This window comes from Convolutriloba macropyga, chromosome 9, assembly GCF_964194025.1.
Source record: "Convolutriloba macropyga chromosome 9, txConMacr16.3, whole genome shotgun sequence".
Taxonomy (NCBI): domain Eukaryota; kingdom Metazoa; phylum Xenacoelomorpha; order Acoela; family Convolutidae; genus Convolutriloba; species Convolutriloba macropyga.
Genome location: NC_134476.1, coordinates 17414576 through 17430638, shown reverse-complemented (window position 1 = coordinate 17430638; position 16063 = coordinate 17414576). Strand labels below are relative to the sequence as shown.

The window sequence follows — 16063 nt, the reverse complement described above, 5'->3', positions numbered from 1 at the left end:
TGGCGAGGAAGTGAATTGACTGATTTTTGGTTAATTGCGGATAGAGTGATTGAAATGGTTTGATTTATTGTGGACCATTAATTAGTTTTAATAAAAAAAATTCCATTTTCTCTTAAAAAAAATCCATTTGATTGTTGAATTTACTCAATTATCTGTTTCCGGCTATTACACTACTGGTTTGTGGTATCACATTTTTCCGATTTTTAATTCAATTATCCAGAGTGAAGTTTTCGAGCAGCTGAGAGAGAGCACCCTTTTTTGGGGACACCACATTACACAACCTACAACAAGTGGAACCACCAAACAAATTTTTCGGAATTTTGATGGAGTTTTGGGCGCTAGCCAGTCCCCAGCTAGAAGCCTTCTAATGTCAAAACCATAGTTAATCTAATATTTTTTTTATTGAAATATTATCCTGCAAATCCATAGTTAATCTGCAAATCCATAGTTAATCTAAAATTTTTCTTATTGATATTTTATTAATAATAATTTTTTATATTGAGGAGGTTAATTTGAAATTATCTTCAAGATTGAGGTAATGATTGAGGTTTTATGAAAACGGGAAAGATTAAAACTTTCTTCGATAATTTTTTTTGCTAACTGTTCACAAAATCAGAATTATTTTCCAGGGTCTATATAGTATACTGAACTGGCAACAAATCAATATTCAATCTAAAGAGATTCTATTAATTTTTTAATAAAGAAACTGAATGAGCATCAGAACTTTTTCTGACTTCCGGAGTTGTTTATAAATGAATCGTTTTGTTTATTGAGAAGATTTTCTCAACGGAAATATACAAAAATTGTGACCTTTATCAAAAGATCATTGCAACTTGCTGACAGAACGCAGTTTTGAACACTTAACGGAAGAAAAAGCCTCAAACATTTTAGAAGTAGAAGGAAATTTCTAAGATAACAACTGAAACCTTTTCCACATCCTTGTGAGTTATGTTAGAACATTCTGTGCTTTGCACAGAATGGCACCAGCTGTTTTTTTAAATGAATCATAAGCAAAGTATGGAACCTTTTTCTTTTGTGTCCCAGCTCAGTGGATGCATATTATTTGCACCCCAGACGCCAGTGCTTTATTTTTACATAATTATTTACTATGTAATGACACGTGCTCTGGGGTGCATAAAGTACTGGGGTGCATAAAGTACTGGGGGGGGGGGGGGGGGGACACAAACGAAAAGATCCGAAAAGTGAAATTTACTCGAGAACAAAATGGCTTCATATGACACAAACCAATTTTGGTAAGCCATTATATGTTGTTTATTACTGTCTTCAGCAATCACATCTAATTTCTAATATACGTATACTAATAAGAAATATTGCTGTGCAGGTAGGCATAACTGAATCGCTTCAAGAATTAATTTTAGTTTTAACGATACTTTCTCCTCTACAACTATTATTTTAAATACGTTATATTATTTAAAAGTATTTGTAGTTTATCTAATTTTGCGTCCACGCCTGAAGATCTCGATCTATAACTATAAATCTATCTATAACACAAAACTATGTATCTCTATCACATTTTCGTATCACACTGAACATAACATTTTCTCTATAGAGAGAATGAGTTTCTATTATACAAAAAGGTGTTAAAAGCCGCTTGTTGAGCGTTTTGACGCACTTGTCCAGTTTTGCAAAAATATCTAATTTGCACGATCGGTTATCAAGGTGTCAGTTACCCATGAAAAAGAGTCAGTTTTTTGATAAATATTGCATAAAAATCCTTTGCAATACTAATAGCAAATTCAGAAGAAAAATAGCAAATTTTTAGCTACGCAGAGTTGGACGGCCCTTAAGAAAACGTAGTGTTTATAATTTTCTCAATTGAGTTTCATTTAATAATTAAAAAAACGCAGGCTATTTTTTAGGCAATTTAAAGAACAGCGCAAAAACCTTAGTTGTTCAAAGCAACTACAATATTTGTTATAAAGTCTCGTTATAGATAATTAACGGTGAGAAATACTGTTGTTAATTGGAAAAAAGTGACCCAGAGTTGTCACAATGAGCACACAAAAAAGCCCCCGAAAACCCCAAAACCACAAAATTTTCCAGTTGACTAAAATTTTGTGTGGGTTACATTGGCCAAAATTTTAAGTGCAGATTAAATGGGGGAATTAACAGAATTAACAGATCCTGGCCACCTGTTATTCCAAAATACCTGGTATTTTCTGAATAAATGTCTCCAAACGCAGTTAATAAAACCATCTATGGGTTGAAGTTTTCGCTTTCCTTTAGTGCAATTGTTGATTGATTACTGATATATATTTTTGGACATTATAGTTAGTGTTCTTTGCTGCGAACTAATAGTTAAAAGCATTTTTTTCCTGTCGCGATAATTTTCAACACCAACCTCCACCATAGTCTCAAAAAAATTCTGGCGATGTAACAGGTTTTGATGCCGTGTAAAAGAGCAGCGGGAAACTAAATATAGTGTTTTCCTGTAGATATCTATATAGTCATTGAAAAACTTTTTGTAAACTCAAAACTTGGAAAATGTTGCTTTGTCAGCCAAACTTAAAAACTTGCAAACGATTAGTCGTAACAAGCAATCACAAGATAGAAAATTACCCCTAATTTTTCGACACAATTTCCCCATAGAAGCGTTGATTTCAAAATGATACAGCGCATATATTACGCAGTTTTTGCGTTTCTAAAAGTAAATCGTACAGTAGTTTAGCGTTTCTAAGCGTAAATCGTAGAAAATTTTAGCCTTTCTAAGCGTAGATCCTACATAAGTTTATATTTCTACGCATTGCTTTTGTAAAAGTTCAACGCCGCCTAGACATATTTCTGTGAAACCACTGATCTCGAACCACTGACCTCCTGCCTGCTTGTTGTCTCCTCTATAACAGCACCACAATAAATTAAATGTCTGAACAAGCGCATTCTCTACAAAGCAGACCCTAACAATACGTACCTTACGTATCTTAATCTTCTGGGGTTTCTAAGAGTTTCTGAGCGTCTCTAAGCGCAGATATCACAAAATTTTAGCGTATATAAGAGGTACGCTATCTTTCACATATCTAGAGTCTTTGCCAGTTATAACTCTCTCTGCTCACAGTAACTATGGACATGCTGCATTCTTACCGTCTTTTTCATCACTGCATCATTAACTTTTAGTTTTCTTAAGAAGTGTTACTTTTTTATCTAATTGTAATTCAATTTTAACACTATTTCAGAAACTTATTAGCAAAAACATCAGAAAATTTTCAATATGAAGCAGCGTTTATCTACAATAAGAAGCTACTTCGGGTTTGGTTTGGTTTGCACAAATACATGCCACAATTGAAAGCAACACCTGTACGGAAACAGGTCAAATTACATCAGCTAACGAAAAAATTAGAATCTTTAATTTTGTTTTAAAAAATCTGGACTAAAAATCACAGCTGGTTCAGGCAACAGACTAGCAGACATTCCAGTCATTTTCCCTCGATTTTCCCCGAAGATAACTAATCGAGAAAATTTGCTATGCACATATTAACCGAAACATCAAGAAAGAATTATTTCATAGTTCAGTTATTTTCGCTATCGAAGCCAATACAAAACATCTATCTGAGGCATACCTTAAGGACACAGAAAAACACTTCAGGAGAACTCTTCTCAACCCCCTATGCCCTCATTGCTTCAATGAAAGAGACTTTAAAAATTGACAAATAAATTTTATTATCTTCTGCAGGAAGATGAACTCTGGTTTCAAATTCCAAAGCCGGCAAACAATTCATCTCTAAAAACAGAATCCTTCAAAATTCTATAAAACTTTTCAGAGGAAACTAAAAAAATTTTTGCTGATGAAATTTGCAGAGGCGATCACCCCTAAATTTAACGTTAAGTTATGTAAGAGCAACATTTTGGAGTTAGTCATTGATTTTTGTTGGAAAAACTTTAAGTAAAACTCAATATTTGTAAGATCCGGCTAATGAATATTACCACACGGTTGTTATCGCCACCGAGGAAATATCATAATCCGAGGCGAAGCCGAGGTGTTATGATAACTTCGAGGGCGATAACAACCCTGTGGTAATTTTTTAATCAACACCTGTTGCAATCATGTTTGTTGTTTTTGGACTACAAGTTTATCAAACTGTCTCCATCATTAGACTACAAATTAATCAAGTTAATACAGGGACATTTTTATCGCCTCTTTTTACTTAGTAACAGTGGCGATAAAAGAGTGTGACAAAATCGTAGTCTAAAGCTGAAGTGTTTTCCAGTGTCTATCGGGCTTTAAAATTTATTACGCTGGCAATTTATTTAACTGCTATTATAATGGCAAAATTTATGTACAATCTAGGCTTAGAAACTAAAAAACCAACAATTATACAACATCTGCACTAAAGAACACCAAATTTATGTACGAAAAGCAAACATAACCGAATAACGTCAGTTGAATTGCTTAAACAGCGAGCAGTTGGCTTGGATAGTAGCTAGCTAGGGCTTAACTATGCTCAATTTTGTGTGTGTGTGTGGGGGGGGGGGTTGGTAGCCGGGTAAGTGAGTGGTGGTTTCAAGAGATGGGACTGGGGTCAAGCGATTAGGAAAGCTAGACGTGGAGAGGGGGGTTAAATCACCAGCTATAGCAGAAGGGACGGTACGGGGGTTGGGGAGTGGGGATTGCACTTAGCGGAGTGGGGGTTGGGGATTTTTGGATTGCACTTAGCGCCCCTCACACCATAAATTTGTTTTTAGGAACAGTAAGGCCCAAGGCTTTGAGAGAACTGCTCGGCCACTTAATGCCCTTCGAGCGCTACCTGTTTGTACCGTTTTGAGGACGGAAAGTCAGACAAGTGAGACAAAAATTTTGTCTAAAATCGGTCAGTTTTTAATTTAAACGAAAGATTTCATAAAGAGTATCACAGGAATAATATAATTGTTACAAACTTTGTTTGAGAGCAGTTATAAATCATATAATATCTACGATTTAAAACGCCAAATTGCTGCAAAATATACGCGCAGAAACGCTAAAATTATGTAATATTATTGCAAAGAATTAAGTGTTGAACCTGTTGAAAAAGCGCTGATATATGTAAAATTAAAGTTTGGAGTTTATCGTTGATTTTTGTTACCCCTAAAATTGAACGTCATTTTTGGTATGATCAACGCTAAGAATTAAAGAGCCAGAATTATGTAAGATCATAAACGCTTAAAAACGGCGATGTTTTCTTTTCAAAGCGTTTAATGTAGATGTTACATAAGTTCAACGCATTCACCGCCAATCTGTCATATTTTGGCGTTGTTTGGCGATCTTGCCTGACACCTTGGTCCGAGGAGCGAGAACTTCCCAACAAGAGTGAAGTATGCAGATTGCTTCTAACCTTTTGACCACCTGCCATTGGTTTTTTCTCTTGTGCATAAGGGTCAATTTCGACTACTGAAGTGTTCATACCCTCTCTCGTCTCAAATTCTTCGTCCGGATTGGCATCATCAAGTGAACCGTATTTGTAAATTTGTTCAGTTTTGCTACTTCTGTTGAACAGTCTGTTCATTTTTCTATTTGAACAATTTTTTTGACTTTAAATTAAAAGTTTGTGTTTTCTTATAGCAACAGTTATCTTTATTAGAAGCGGTTACTGAACGCATTAATAGTTAAAGTTTAAATTCGGGTCCAAAATTCTATCTTCTCGATAGTAATGGTTCGAAATCAAATTCCAACTGGAGTAAAACTCTAAGAGTTAATTGTACTCTTAATTGAAAATAACGAAACTGACGAGCAGCGTGTTAAATCATGACCGCCATTAACCTTTAGCTGAACTTGTTTTGATGAGTAAAATTTGATTCTAATCATGAAGAAATCAAGAATAAATAGTGAATGAATAGTTTTGTAGTTTTTAAGTTCAATTGAGAATTAAAAAAATGATATCTTTGCAAATTTTAAAAGAATTGTTTGTTAATGATGAATTAATCAAAACGAACTAACTCGCGCATTTTTAGAGCACGTTCAAGATTGCAGCTGAGCATTGCTCTTTAGCCTTCACGGTACATTAAGTAAACTATATATTTGTCTATTTTAATTCCAAGTAAATAAATTGAAAAAAAGATGTTCGGAAAATGATACCGTAACTTGAAAAATTCGAAAAGTTATTGTTCCGACCCCTCTTGAGGGGGGGGAGGAACTATATACTCAACTGGGTTTTTTTTTTTGTTCAGTCAATTTTGGCCGATCGATATATTCATCGTAGAGAGTTGAAACTGGTATCATTAGAAAGCTTGTCCAGCGTAGAATATGGAATTAAAAAGTTTTTTTTGATTTTCGTTTTTGACAGGGAGATATCAAGGTTTAAACTTTCGAGAAAATAGAGTGAATTCCGTTGATTTCATTCACCTCTTTTCGGATTTTTTGACTAACATTTCGCCAACTTTGATAAAATTTAATAAAATTTTTCATGAAAATGTTGTTGATTTTACGTTTATAGACAAAATACATTGTCGGCTATTTTCATTGATTTTTTTTGTCACAAATTCCGGCTGAAAATTTCACAAAATTCAGACTTTTTCATCAAAAACACCACGAAATAAGTTTCTTTAGTCCACTCTGATTAATATTGCAAGAAGTGCACACCCAAACACCATTAACCCAATCTTTGTAGACTGCACAGGGGGCTAGTTCAACTTCAACTTCCGTTGAGAGTGCTCTGTAAATAAAACTTTGCCGTTTTTTGCTAACTTTATTCGTTGATTATCAAAAACGCAGCACTTACTTTCGATTTTTTAACAAACAAAATATCTATATCAATGACATTCCAAAAATTAAATATTCCTAATGGACAATCAGCATTAGCAGGATTTGTTCTGTACTAGTCTTGGATCGTTACAATCCAAAAATAATTCGTATTGTCATCAGTCAGTTTTTTATAAAAAAAATTCGATCTTTTTTATATTAGTTAAAAAACAGAACATTTCAAATCAAAGCTCACTAGTGATAGGTCCTAGTGGCTTCCTAATAAGCTCAAAATTAATTTATCTAGTCGATTGCTTGAAAGCTTATTGTCGTTTTTACTTTTAAAATATTTGATTTTTAAATAAAAAATGGCATATTGAACTTTGCCTCCATTTTTCTCTTAAGTTGGTCAAATTGTAGCTTAGTGTCAGCAATCAAAGAGTGCTCCTTGTTTCTGCTGAATTCAAATTTGGTCTTTATTGCGGTTTTACGCCTTAAGTTATGTTCTTCTGGCTTTGATACTACTAGATTTCACAAAATTTTAAAAAAATTTAGGTATTTGCCCATTTTTCATGTTTTCTTATTTCGTCAAATTATCACGATTATGTCATTTCATATATCACATTTTTCGCGTTCCAAAAAAAAACGCACAATTGATAATATTTAAATCCTCAAAGATATAGATTGTGGTTCTTTACCTCTTCGACAATACTTTCTCGAAGAATTTAAATTGAATTTTTCAATTTTGCGTTTAACTGTTGTTTTTACTTTATCTTTTTAGTCGTATTTATTTTCCTGTACAATGACCAGGATTGATTCGCTTTTTCTGGAAGAGTAGATGAGCCGACGTTCTGATATTAGAAGATAGATAACGGCTTTAATGACTTTGAAAACAATTGTTTTCCATAAAGAAAAAAATAATTATTTCAACTTTGCAATTTTGTTCCTTTCACTGTCTGTTTGTTACCTGGTCTCGTTAATTAAAGGTTAAAAATGACATTATTATTGTCAACGGAAGGTGTCAAAATGGATTGGTGTCACAAAATCTAATGTTTTTCAAGAATTCGTTATGAATTTTCTGGCTTCGATACGGGTTTTTCACAAAAAATAGTAAATTAATTTTTGATTTTTGTCATATTTGACGTTCTTTTTGTAGACGTAGGACATGTTCTTGATAATTGCAGGTCTTGATGGCTTCCTTTGGAATAATAAACGAACCTATTCAATTTTTTCATTTTGTAATTAATGGCTTTCATGTCTTTGGAAATAAGTTTTTTTTTTTGATAAAAACAAGTTTACATAATCTTGCTTTTTTCTTTTTAGTCTAATTGTTACCTTGTTTCATTAATGAGAAGCCACATAATACATTTGAAGGGAACGTGTCAAAAAGGATTGGTGTCACAAAATCTAATGTTTTAAGAGAATTCATTATGACTTTACTGGCTTCCACACGGGTTTTTCACAAAAAGTAATAGAATTTTTGATTTTTGCTATAATTGACGATCTTTTTGTAGACCTAAGACATATTCTGGATAATTGCAGGTCTAAAGGGCTTCTCTTGTACGAACCTATTCATATTTTTCATTTTGTAATTAATGGCTTTCATGTCTTTGGAAAAAAATTTTTTCGAAAGAAAACAATTATTACATATTTTTGCATTTTTTATTTTTTGTCTAATTGTTGCTTATTTTCATTAATGAGCAGCCACATAATACAGTATTGGTGTTCAACGAGGGTGTAATTGAACATATTTTGGGGGCCAAAGTATGGCTTTACGGCTTCCAAAGCATTTTCTGGCAAGTTTTAATTGATTTTTAGTTTGTTGTCTATTTGTTGTTCTTTTTGTAACTGCATTAAAAATTGAATACCAAGAGTACTGAATTCCCTTCTATAGAAGCATTGTTAATTGTAAACCTATGGGATATTTTAGTTGACTCCTAATCGTTTTCATTACTTTGAAATTAATTGTTTTTTTTTAATTTCAGCGAATTTTCTAACTTTAAAGTTTCTGTTCTTTTTTGTCTAAATGTAACCAAGCTTTATTATGAACTGGTGAAAAACCATTTTTTCTGGTGACTAATAGTTATTTTGTTTATTTTCAGTTTTATCTGAAGCTATTTTGACTTTGTTATTAAGTTTTCTTTTTTAAAACGGACATAAATTTTTTGATGTAATTAATGTTTGTTGTTGTTGTTGTTGTTGTTGTTGTTGTTGTTTGATTTTGCCGTTCGTCTTCGCTCGCTTTCTTAATATCGGCATATCTCATCAATCTTATGCATCATTTTTTACTCCAATGAGTTGTTTGCTTTGGAGGCTATCTTTCCGTTCATGCACCAGTTTTTTTTCTGAAAAATACTTGAATTTTTTGTGTTTTTCTATCTGTTCCTCATTTGGTAGACAATTATGCCAAAATTGTGGATGAGCGGGGTCGGAACCTTATGTGCGATCGCACATTACCGAGCCGCCTTGTTCCTAAAAAGCATAGAAAGGGTTTCAGGACTGATTCAGAAACTGATCAGGTCACAGACACAAAGCAGCTGACAGTCAAATTCTAGTGCATTAAATTATTTCAGACTATTTTTCTTCGTTTATTGTCTGAATCTGAGCCCAAAAAACTGAAAAAATACGTTAATAGTCTATGTGAAATCAAAAATCATTATGTCCAGAAGGGCCCAAGTCTTGGGTACCCTATCCAATTCTTGACATCTCAATCCAAGATTTGGCCTCTGGAAAATCTCTGCAAGAGGCCTGTCCCCCTCTGAGAGATCCGCGCGTGTAATCAAACATTTTTCTCTTGGTGATACCCAATTATATTTGTTTTGATCAATCCAGTAAAAAAATGTTTTGGGAGATTTTTAGAAATCCGAAAGGCTCCATAATGGTTTGCTTAATATAATTGACGTGTATGCATTAGCCGAGGTCTTGATTCAAATGCTTTTCTGCAATATCAACAACCCAGGTTGAGGTCCAGATCAACCATTGGAAACATAAGATAAATATACATGAGATTCATATATTCTTAGCCAAGTGTTGACTAGCATTTGTAAATTCATTCCCACAGGTCATTCCCGCATGTCAAATTTTTCAAAATATTTGAAGAAACATTTATAATTTGGAAATTTTCTGTAATTTGCCACCTTTTTTGTATGACTTTTGACACTTTTGCTGGAGTGCATAAAAACTGACATCCAGTGACACCAAAAGCTAAAATTGTACATGGTGGGGGAGGAGGAGTTGCAGTTGCACGGCAAAGTGTTCGAAAGTTTTTGTTACTTTTTTTGAAAGAAAATCTTCTTTGCTGCAAAGGTTATAAACACAGTTTTGTTTTTGTGCACTTAAATTTTTACCTTTTGACGAAGTTGACGAATAATAACTGAGGGAATTTCAGAATTCGATGAGGACTTGGAACAATCGGCTTGCAAATATTCCATAACTCTTTTTTGTTATAAAAGTTTTGTATATTAATAACAATCTGACAAGTCACATGCAATATATTGCTCTAGATATATCGGTTAGTCAACTCTGTTTTGTTATAGGTAATCGTTTGCTAGTTACAGGTAACAAACATCTAGAACGAAGCGCATGAACACAACTATAAACAAAACAATACAATAGCCTTATTGTCTACTGTAACGAAATCTCTGGGCTGTATGAGGGTTTCTATTTTAACCGCCTAAATATTTTAACACTACTATATGCAAATAGCTGTCATGAGTGAGCACCCACACTCAAACTTCTTTTCGTTTTTAAGTTGAAAGTCTTAAGAGTACGGTTCCCGGGTCGAGGTTTGGTGGTGAATTTTCGTAAGAAATGCGGTGAAATGTGGTGAAAAAAAATAATTTTCACCGCGTATTTGTTACATCTTTTTGCGGTGAATGCGGTGAATCGCGGTGAATTATTTATTTTCACCGCGTTCTCAGTATTCTTACAAAAAAGAACCAACCCAACACGGGTTCGAACCTCTGACCCCCAGCAAATTCTTGTGAATTTAAATCAGATTGAATAAACTTTGGAAATCATATGCGGTGAATTTTTGTAAGAAATGCGGTGAATTTCGCGTTGAATTTTTGTAAGAAATGCGGTGAAATGTGGTGAATTATTTTTTTTCACCGCATTCACCGCTTTCATCGCATTTCTTACATTATTTTGCCACAAAACTCGATGCGGTGAATTTTTGTAAGAAATGCGGTGAATTTTGCAATGAATTTTTGTAAGAAATGCGGTGAAATGCGGTGAAATATTTATTTTTACCGCATTCACCGCAATCACCGCATTTCTTACAAAAATTCACCGCATTCATCGCATTTTTTACAAAAATTTACCCAAAAACCTCGACACGGGTTGTATACCGATGGAGAAAATTAGTTGCAGTTGACTGATTTGCCTCAACCAATTGTAAGAATTTGAAGCCTTCGTAATTCTTGAAAATTGTCCTTGGCTCACACAATTTGCACCCCATTCTCTTAATCCCTACGCTCTAAAAACGTGCAGGCAAATCCACCTGAACAGTGCACAGGTAAGGCCATGTGTAGGTAAAATTCACCTCGACAGTTTTCCTCAAAATTCCTCGCCTGTACACCGTTCATGTAAATTATCTACAGTTTATCAAAGAATTGGATTTGTATTGGGGCGCTGTGTTTTTAAAATTCAAAGAATTTGAATTGTATTGTGGCTCTGTCTTTTTTACGACACGAAGAGGAGTATTGGAGAAGTCCTTTTTCTAATCAATTTTATTGGAGTGATTTTTGAAGTGGAAAATGAAACGCGTGAAAAAATATGGAGTGATTTTGGCGTTGAACAAAAGTGAAAAACGGAGCCAAAAGAGCGTGGTTTTTGTTCATACCGCCATTTTTGAGAGAGCGAGAAATTGATGTGTGAAAAAATTTTCTCTTAGCGAGCGAATTTTTTTCGTTAACGTGCGGCTTTTAAAAGCAACTTTTTTTGCAACTTTTGATGATTATGAGGTTTGATTATGATTTTGTGTTAGTCTTAGGCTTGTTTAGGTTTGTTTCGATAGGAATTGAAGGTTTCATGTAGCTAATTTGAGTTTAATGCTAATTTGGAGGTTTTTGATCAGTTTTGCTGATTTTTAGACAAATTTTAAAGATTTTTTGCCTGTTTTTTTTTTGTTTTAGTGCTTCAAGTGGGATTTGGATAGGAGTCTGTCAATTAAGGAATATTTAGATACCAATTGATTAAAGTTTTCTTGGTATAAATCATTTTTTCTTGAAAAAAATTTGAAGAAAAATTGAGAAATTTTAAAACCATTTTTATTATTTTCTTTCAGTTTTTCTCTTTTTTAAATCTTAGACAAGTTTCTTAGCATAAAGTGACTTGCCTATCATTTTGCGAGCTTTTCATTGCTCTAACTGAAAAGGATCTTTATTCGGCTGAATGTTTCCTTATACTATTAAAACTTGTTAAGTTTTTCTAGTTTTTTTCTTGTTCAATTTGTTTTTGAATGCCATTTCTATATTACCTTATTTTAAAATGGGACTTGTGGAGGTTCAGGGTTCCCACTAGTTGCTCCAATTGATTAGACATAATTATGGTCAATTTTCTCTTTCGAGTTGTTTGCTGAATTCGTCCGGCTATGTTTTTTTTAAGATCGGTTCACACATTTTTCTGAATTTTCAAGTCAAATTGGAGTTGTGCTTTTGGTCACGCCGAAACAGGAATTGGAGCAAAAAAGCTAGTGGTTTTGCGGCGTGATTTTTTTCCACTCCAATTTTAAGGCAGAGTGAGAAAACGGTGTTGGAACAAATATTCGCTTTCTCACTAGTGGTCTTTTGTTCACACGCGGCAATTTCACTTTGATTTTAACTGTTTTTTTCTATTTTTTGGATTGCTTTTCTTTAAATGGCTTTACCGATACATTTACTGTTCATTCTAGTCCTAGTTTTTTAAACCAAATTTCAATTTATCGCTATTGGATTTTTTTCACATGCGGCATTCTGACATTGATTTTCTGATTTTTTATTCATTTTTCGAACTGATTTTTTCAGAAATCGTTTCACAAATTCACTCATAGTCCGTTCTAGGTCTGATTTGTTGTGTAGTCAATAAAAATTCCTTGAATTATACGTCAGTAATTGTCCTGCTATGTTTTTTTAAGATCTGTTCACACATTTTCATGATTTTTGAAGTCAAATTGCAGTAGTGATTTTGGTCACGCCGAAACAGGAAGTGGAGCGAAAGAGCGAGTGTTTTTGCGGCGTGAATTTCTTCCACTCTAATTTTAAAGTAGAGTGAGAAAATGGTGTTTGAACCAAAGTTCGCTTTCTCGCTAGTGATTTTTTGTTCACATGCGACAATTTCACTTTGATTCTTACTGTTTTTTTGATTTTTTGGATCGGAAATTTTTTCTTAATGTTTTTCTCAATCCGTTTATAGTGCATTCGAGGCCTATTTTATTTGTTTAAGCCAAATTTCTCTTTTCGCTAGAGGTTTTTTGTACGCATGCTGCATTTTATTTTTGATTTTCGCTTTTTTTTTAAATTTTTTTATCTGTTTTTTCTATAAATGGTTTTCCCAATTCACTCATAGTCCTACTAGGTCTAACTTTTTGTTTAGTCAATAAAAATTTTTCGAATTGTACGTCAGGACTTGTACTGCTATGTTTTTTTGTTTTAAGTGGAAAAATTTGAAGCACAAGAATTCCTTCGTTTGCGTTTTTTTCCATTCTCTAATTTTTTGTCGGCTGATTAGTTTTTTCACTTCTCTGTTTTGTTTGGTCTGGTTATTTCCCGATTGTTCGTGTTCAGTTTTTGTTCTAGGTATGTTTTTACGCCGCGAAACCAACCAGGCTCCTTGAACCGTTCAGATAAACTACCTAAAAAGTAATGTAATATTACCTGAACTGTGAACTGTTTTGGCCTTCCTGCACGCTACCTGTACGGTACTTGAAAGTACCTCCAATTTCGGCAGTTTCAGGAAATTAAGAGTACTGTGAAGGTAAATACTTGGAAAAGTAGTTTAAAAAGTGCAGATAAAATTACCTTAATTTTGTCCTTTGCAGATAAATTGCAGGTAATTTGTGCAGGAGAACTGCCTGAATTTTTCTAGTAATTTTACCGGAAATTTAAATACGTTCAGATATCGTGCAGGTAGGGTGCGGGGAACGCCAAAACACATGCACAGATAAGGTAAATTTAGTCATTTTAGGCCTCATTTCTCAAATATATCAGATCGTTCTCTTGTTTCAGAAAACCCCATTCCCCTTTGAGGAAAACTGCCAATGGGAAATCTGCTATTGGAAACAAGAAAGATTTTTGTTCTTGTTTGATTTGTTAAGCTTACTGGTTGCACAATAGAGTTTTTTTCAACTCGTCTGCTCTTACAAAATTGAAAATGATTGCACAATTTTTCAATATTCATTACCAAAAGACATCCGTTTTCTTACTTTTGTCCAATATTAGTCCACACTCACTTATTTTTAATCAAAAAAGTGACAAATAATTAGCCGCATCATTCAAAAAATTGATAATGCCTATTCCTCAAATATTGGAAAATATATATAACATTGTTTGAACAAAATGTAAAATGTTTATTTTTTTATATGTCAATTGTCAATTTTTGCAAAATGTACAAAAAATCAAATTTTGAGATCTGCTTTTTCCAAAGAATATAGGCTCCACTTTATCAGTTGACGATCAATTTCAAACCAATCAGAATCTGGATTTTCATACCAGCAACACGTGAACATATTGTTGTTTTTTAGTTCACATGAAACAAAAACAAGGAGGGGTGTCACTAATTTCTGTTCAATTTGAACATTCAGCTCTCCCTTTTCTTTTTTCATACAATCAGTCAAACAAAAGTTCCTTACGAGACGTTTCGTTAAGTTTTGCAATTACAAATCTTATTTGATACACAATTTTAGTTCTGTGCAGATAAATTGCAGGTAATTTGTGCAGGAGCAGGACTGCCTAAATACTTTAACACTATTATATGCAAATAGTTGTTATGAGTGAGCACCCACACTCACACTTCTTTTCACTTTTAAGTTGAAAGTTTACGGTTGCATACCGATGGAGGAAATTAGATGCAGTTGGCTGATTTGCCTCAACCGATTGTAAGAATTTGAAACCGTTCAAATTATTAAACCGTTCTAATTTAAACCGTTCATGTAAATTAAGTGCAATTTATTTTTTTTGTTTTAAATGGAAAAAATTGAAGCACACGAATTTTTCGTTTGCGTTTTTCTCGTTCTCATTTTTTGTCTGCTGCTTTGGTTCTAGGTCTGTTTATACGCCGCGAACCCGACCAGGCTCCTTGATTCGTGCAGATAAAACTACCTATCAACTAATGAAATATTACCTGAACTGTGTACTTGTTTTGGCGTTCCTGCACGCTACCTGTACGGTACCTGAACGTACTTACAAATTCGGGAATTTCAGGAAATTGAGGGTACTGTGAAGGTAAATACTTGGAAAAGTAGGGTAAAAGGTGCAGATAAAATTTCCTTAATTTTGTTCTGTGCAGATAAATTGCAGGTTATTTGTGCAGGAGCAGGACTGCCTGAATTTTTCAAGTATTTTTACCGAAAATTTAGATAGGTTCAGAAACCGTGCAGGTAGGGTGCGGGGAACGCCAAAACACGTGCACAGTTCAGGTAAATTTAGTCATTTTAGGCCTCATTTGTCAAATATTTGAGATCGTTCTGTTGTTTCACAAAACCCCTTTACCCTTTGAGGAAAATTTCTGCTTCCTTTAAGTCAATAGTAATTTGAAAACAAGCAGTTATGCTAAGAAATTCATAAATGTTCCCTTGGGCATTTTTGAAAATTTTTCCTTTTTCATACAATCGATCAAACAAAAGTTCATCTTGGGACGTTTGCTTAAACTTTGCAATTACAAATCTTACTTGATACACAATTGGAGAATTTTTACTAGTAATAATTTTAAATTTGATATTTTCAAGTTGATTCTCTGCTGGTTTGTTTTTCAATTTTTTCTTCTGGTTGAACTAAGTTATTTTAGTTTAGTCATTGTACGTTCACGCATTATTGATAACCAAAAACAATAGGTATCATTTAGAATCAATAGACAATTTGGGCAATATGTTGTGACATTCATCAGCAATTTTTCAAAAAGTTAATTTGAGCTAGCATAGTAAAGTTAATTTGAGCTAACATCTTTTCTATAGCTAGCATAGTAAATTTTTTTGTTGTTTTCTAACCTTATAGTACATCAAACACAAAATAACAGCTGTCATAACAAATTTATGCGGTTTTGCAAGAATCAACAATCCAAAAGAAATCTTTGCCGAGCTTCACTCCTTAAACCAGATTTCAGGAGGGTGGTTTTGCTGTAATCGCTGCCAAAACGTTCAATTGTCCTTTTTTTAAAAAAAACCAATTGAGTAGCAATGAATAAACAGCTGGCACAGTAATC

At 33.6% G+C, this 16063-nt stretch overlaps 1 protein-coding gene across 2 annotated transcripts in view; it reads right to left on the bottom strand.

The window, feature by feature from the left end:
* LOC142346094 (aquaporin-5-like) overlaps positions 1-10149 on the bottom strand; it is a 54235-nt gene extending 44086 nt beyond the window's left edge. Inside the window, exon 1 of one of the 2 annotated variants that reach the window (XM_075398596.1) lies at positions 10015-10149. In XM_075398596.1, coding sequence (XP_075254711.1) covers positions 10015-10098 — 84 coding nt within the window. In that variant the 5' untranslated portion in view covers positions 10099-10149. Of the gene's footprint in view, positions 1-5324; positions 5744-10014 lie in introns of those variants that run through there. The other variant, XM_075398595.1, reaches the window with a different exon arrangement.
* Between the last annotated feature and the right edge of the window lie 5914 nt (positions 10150-16063).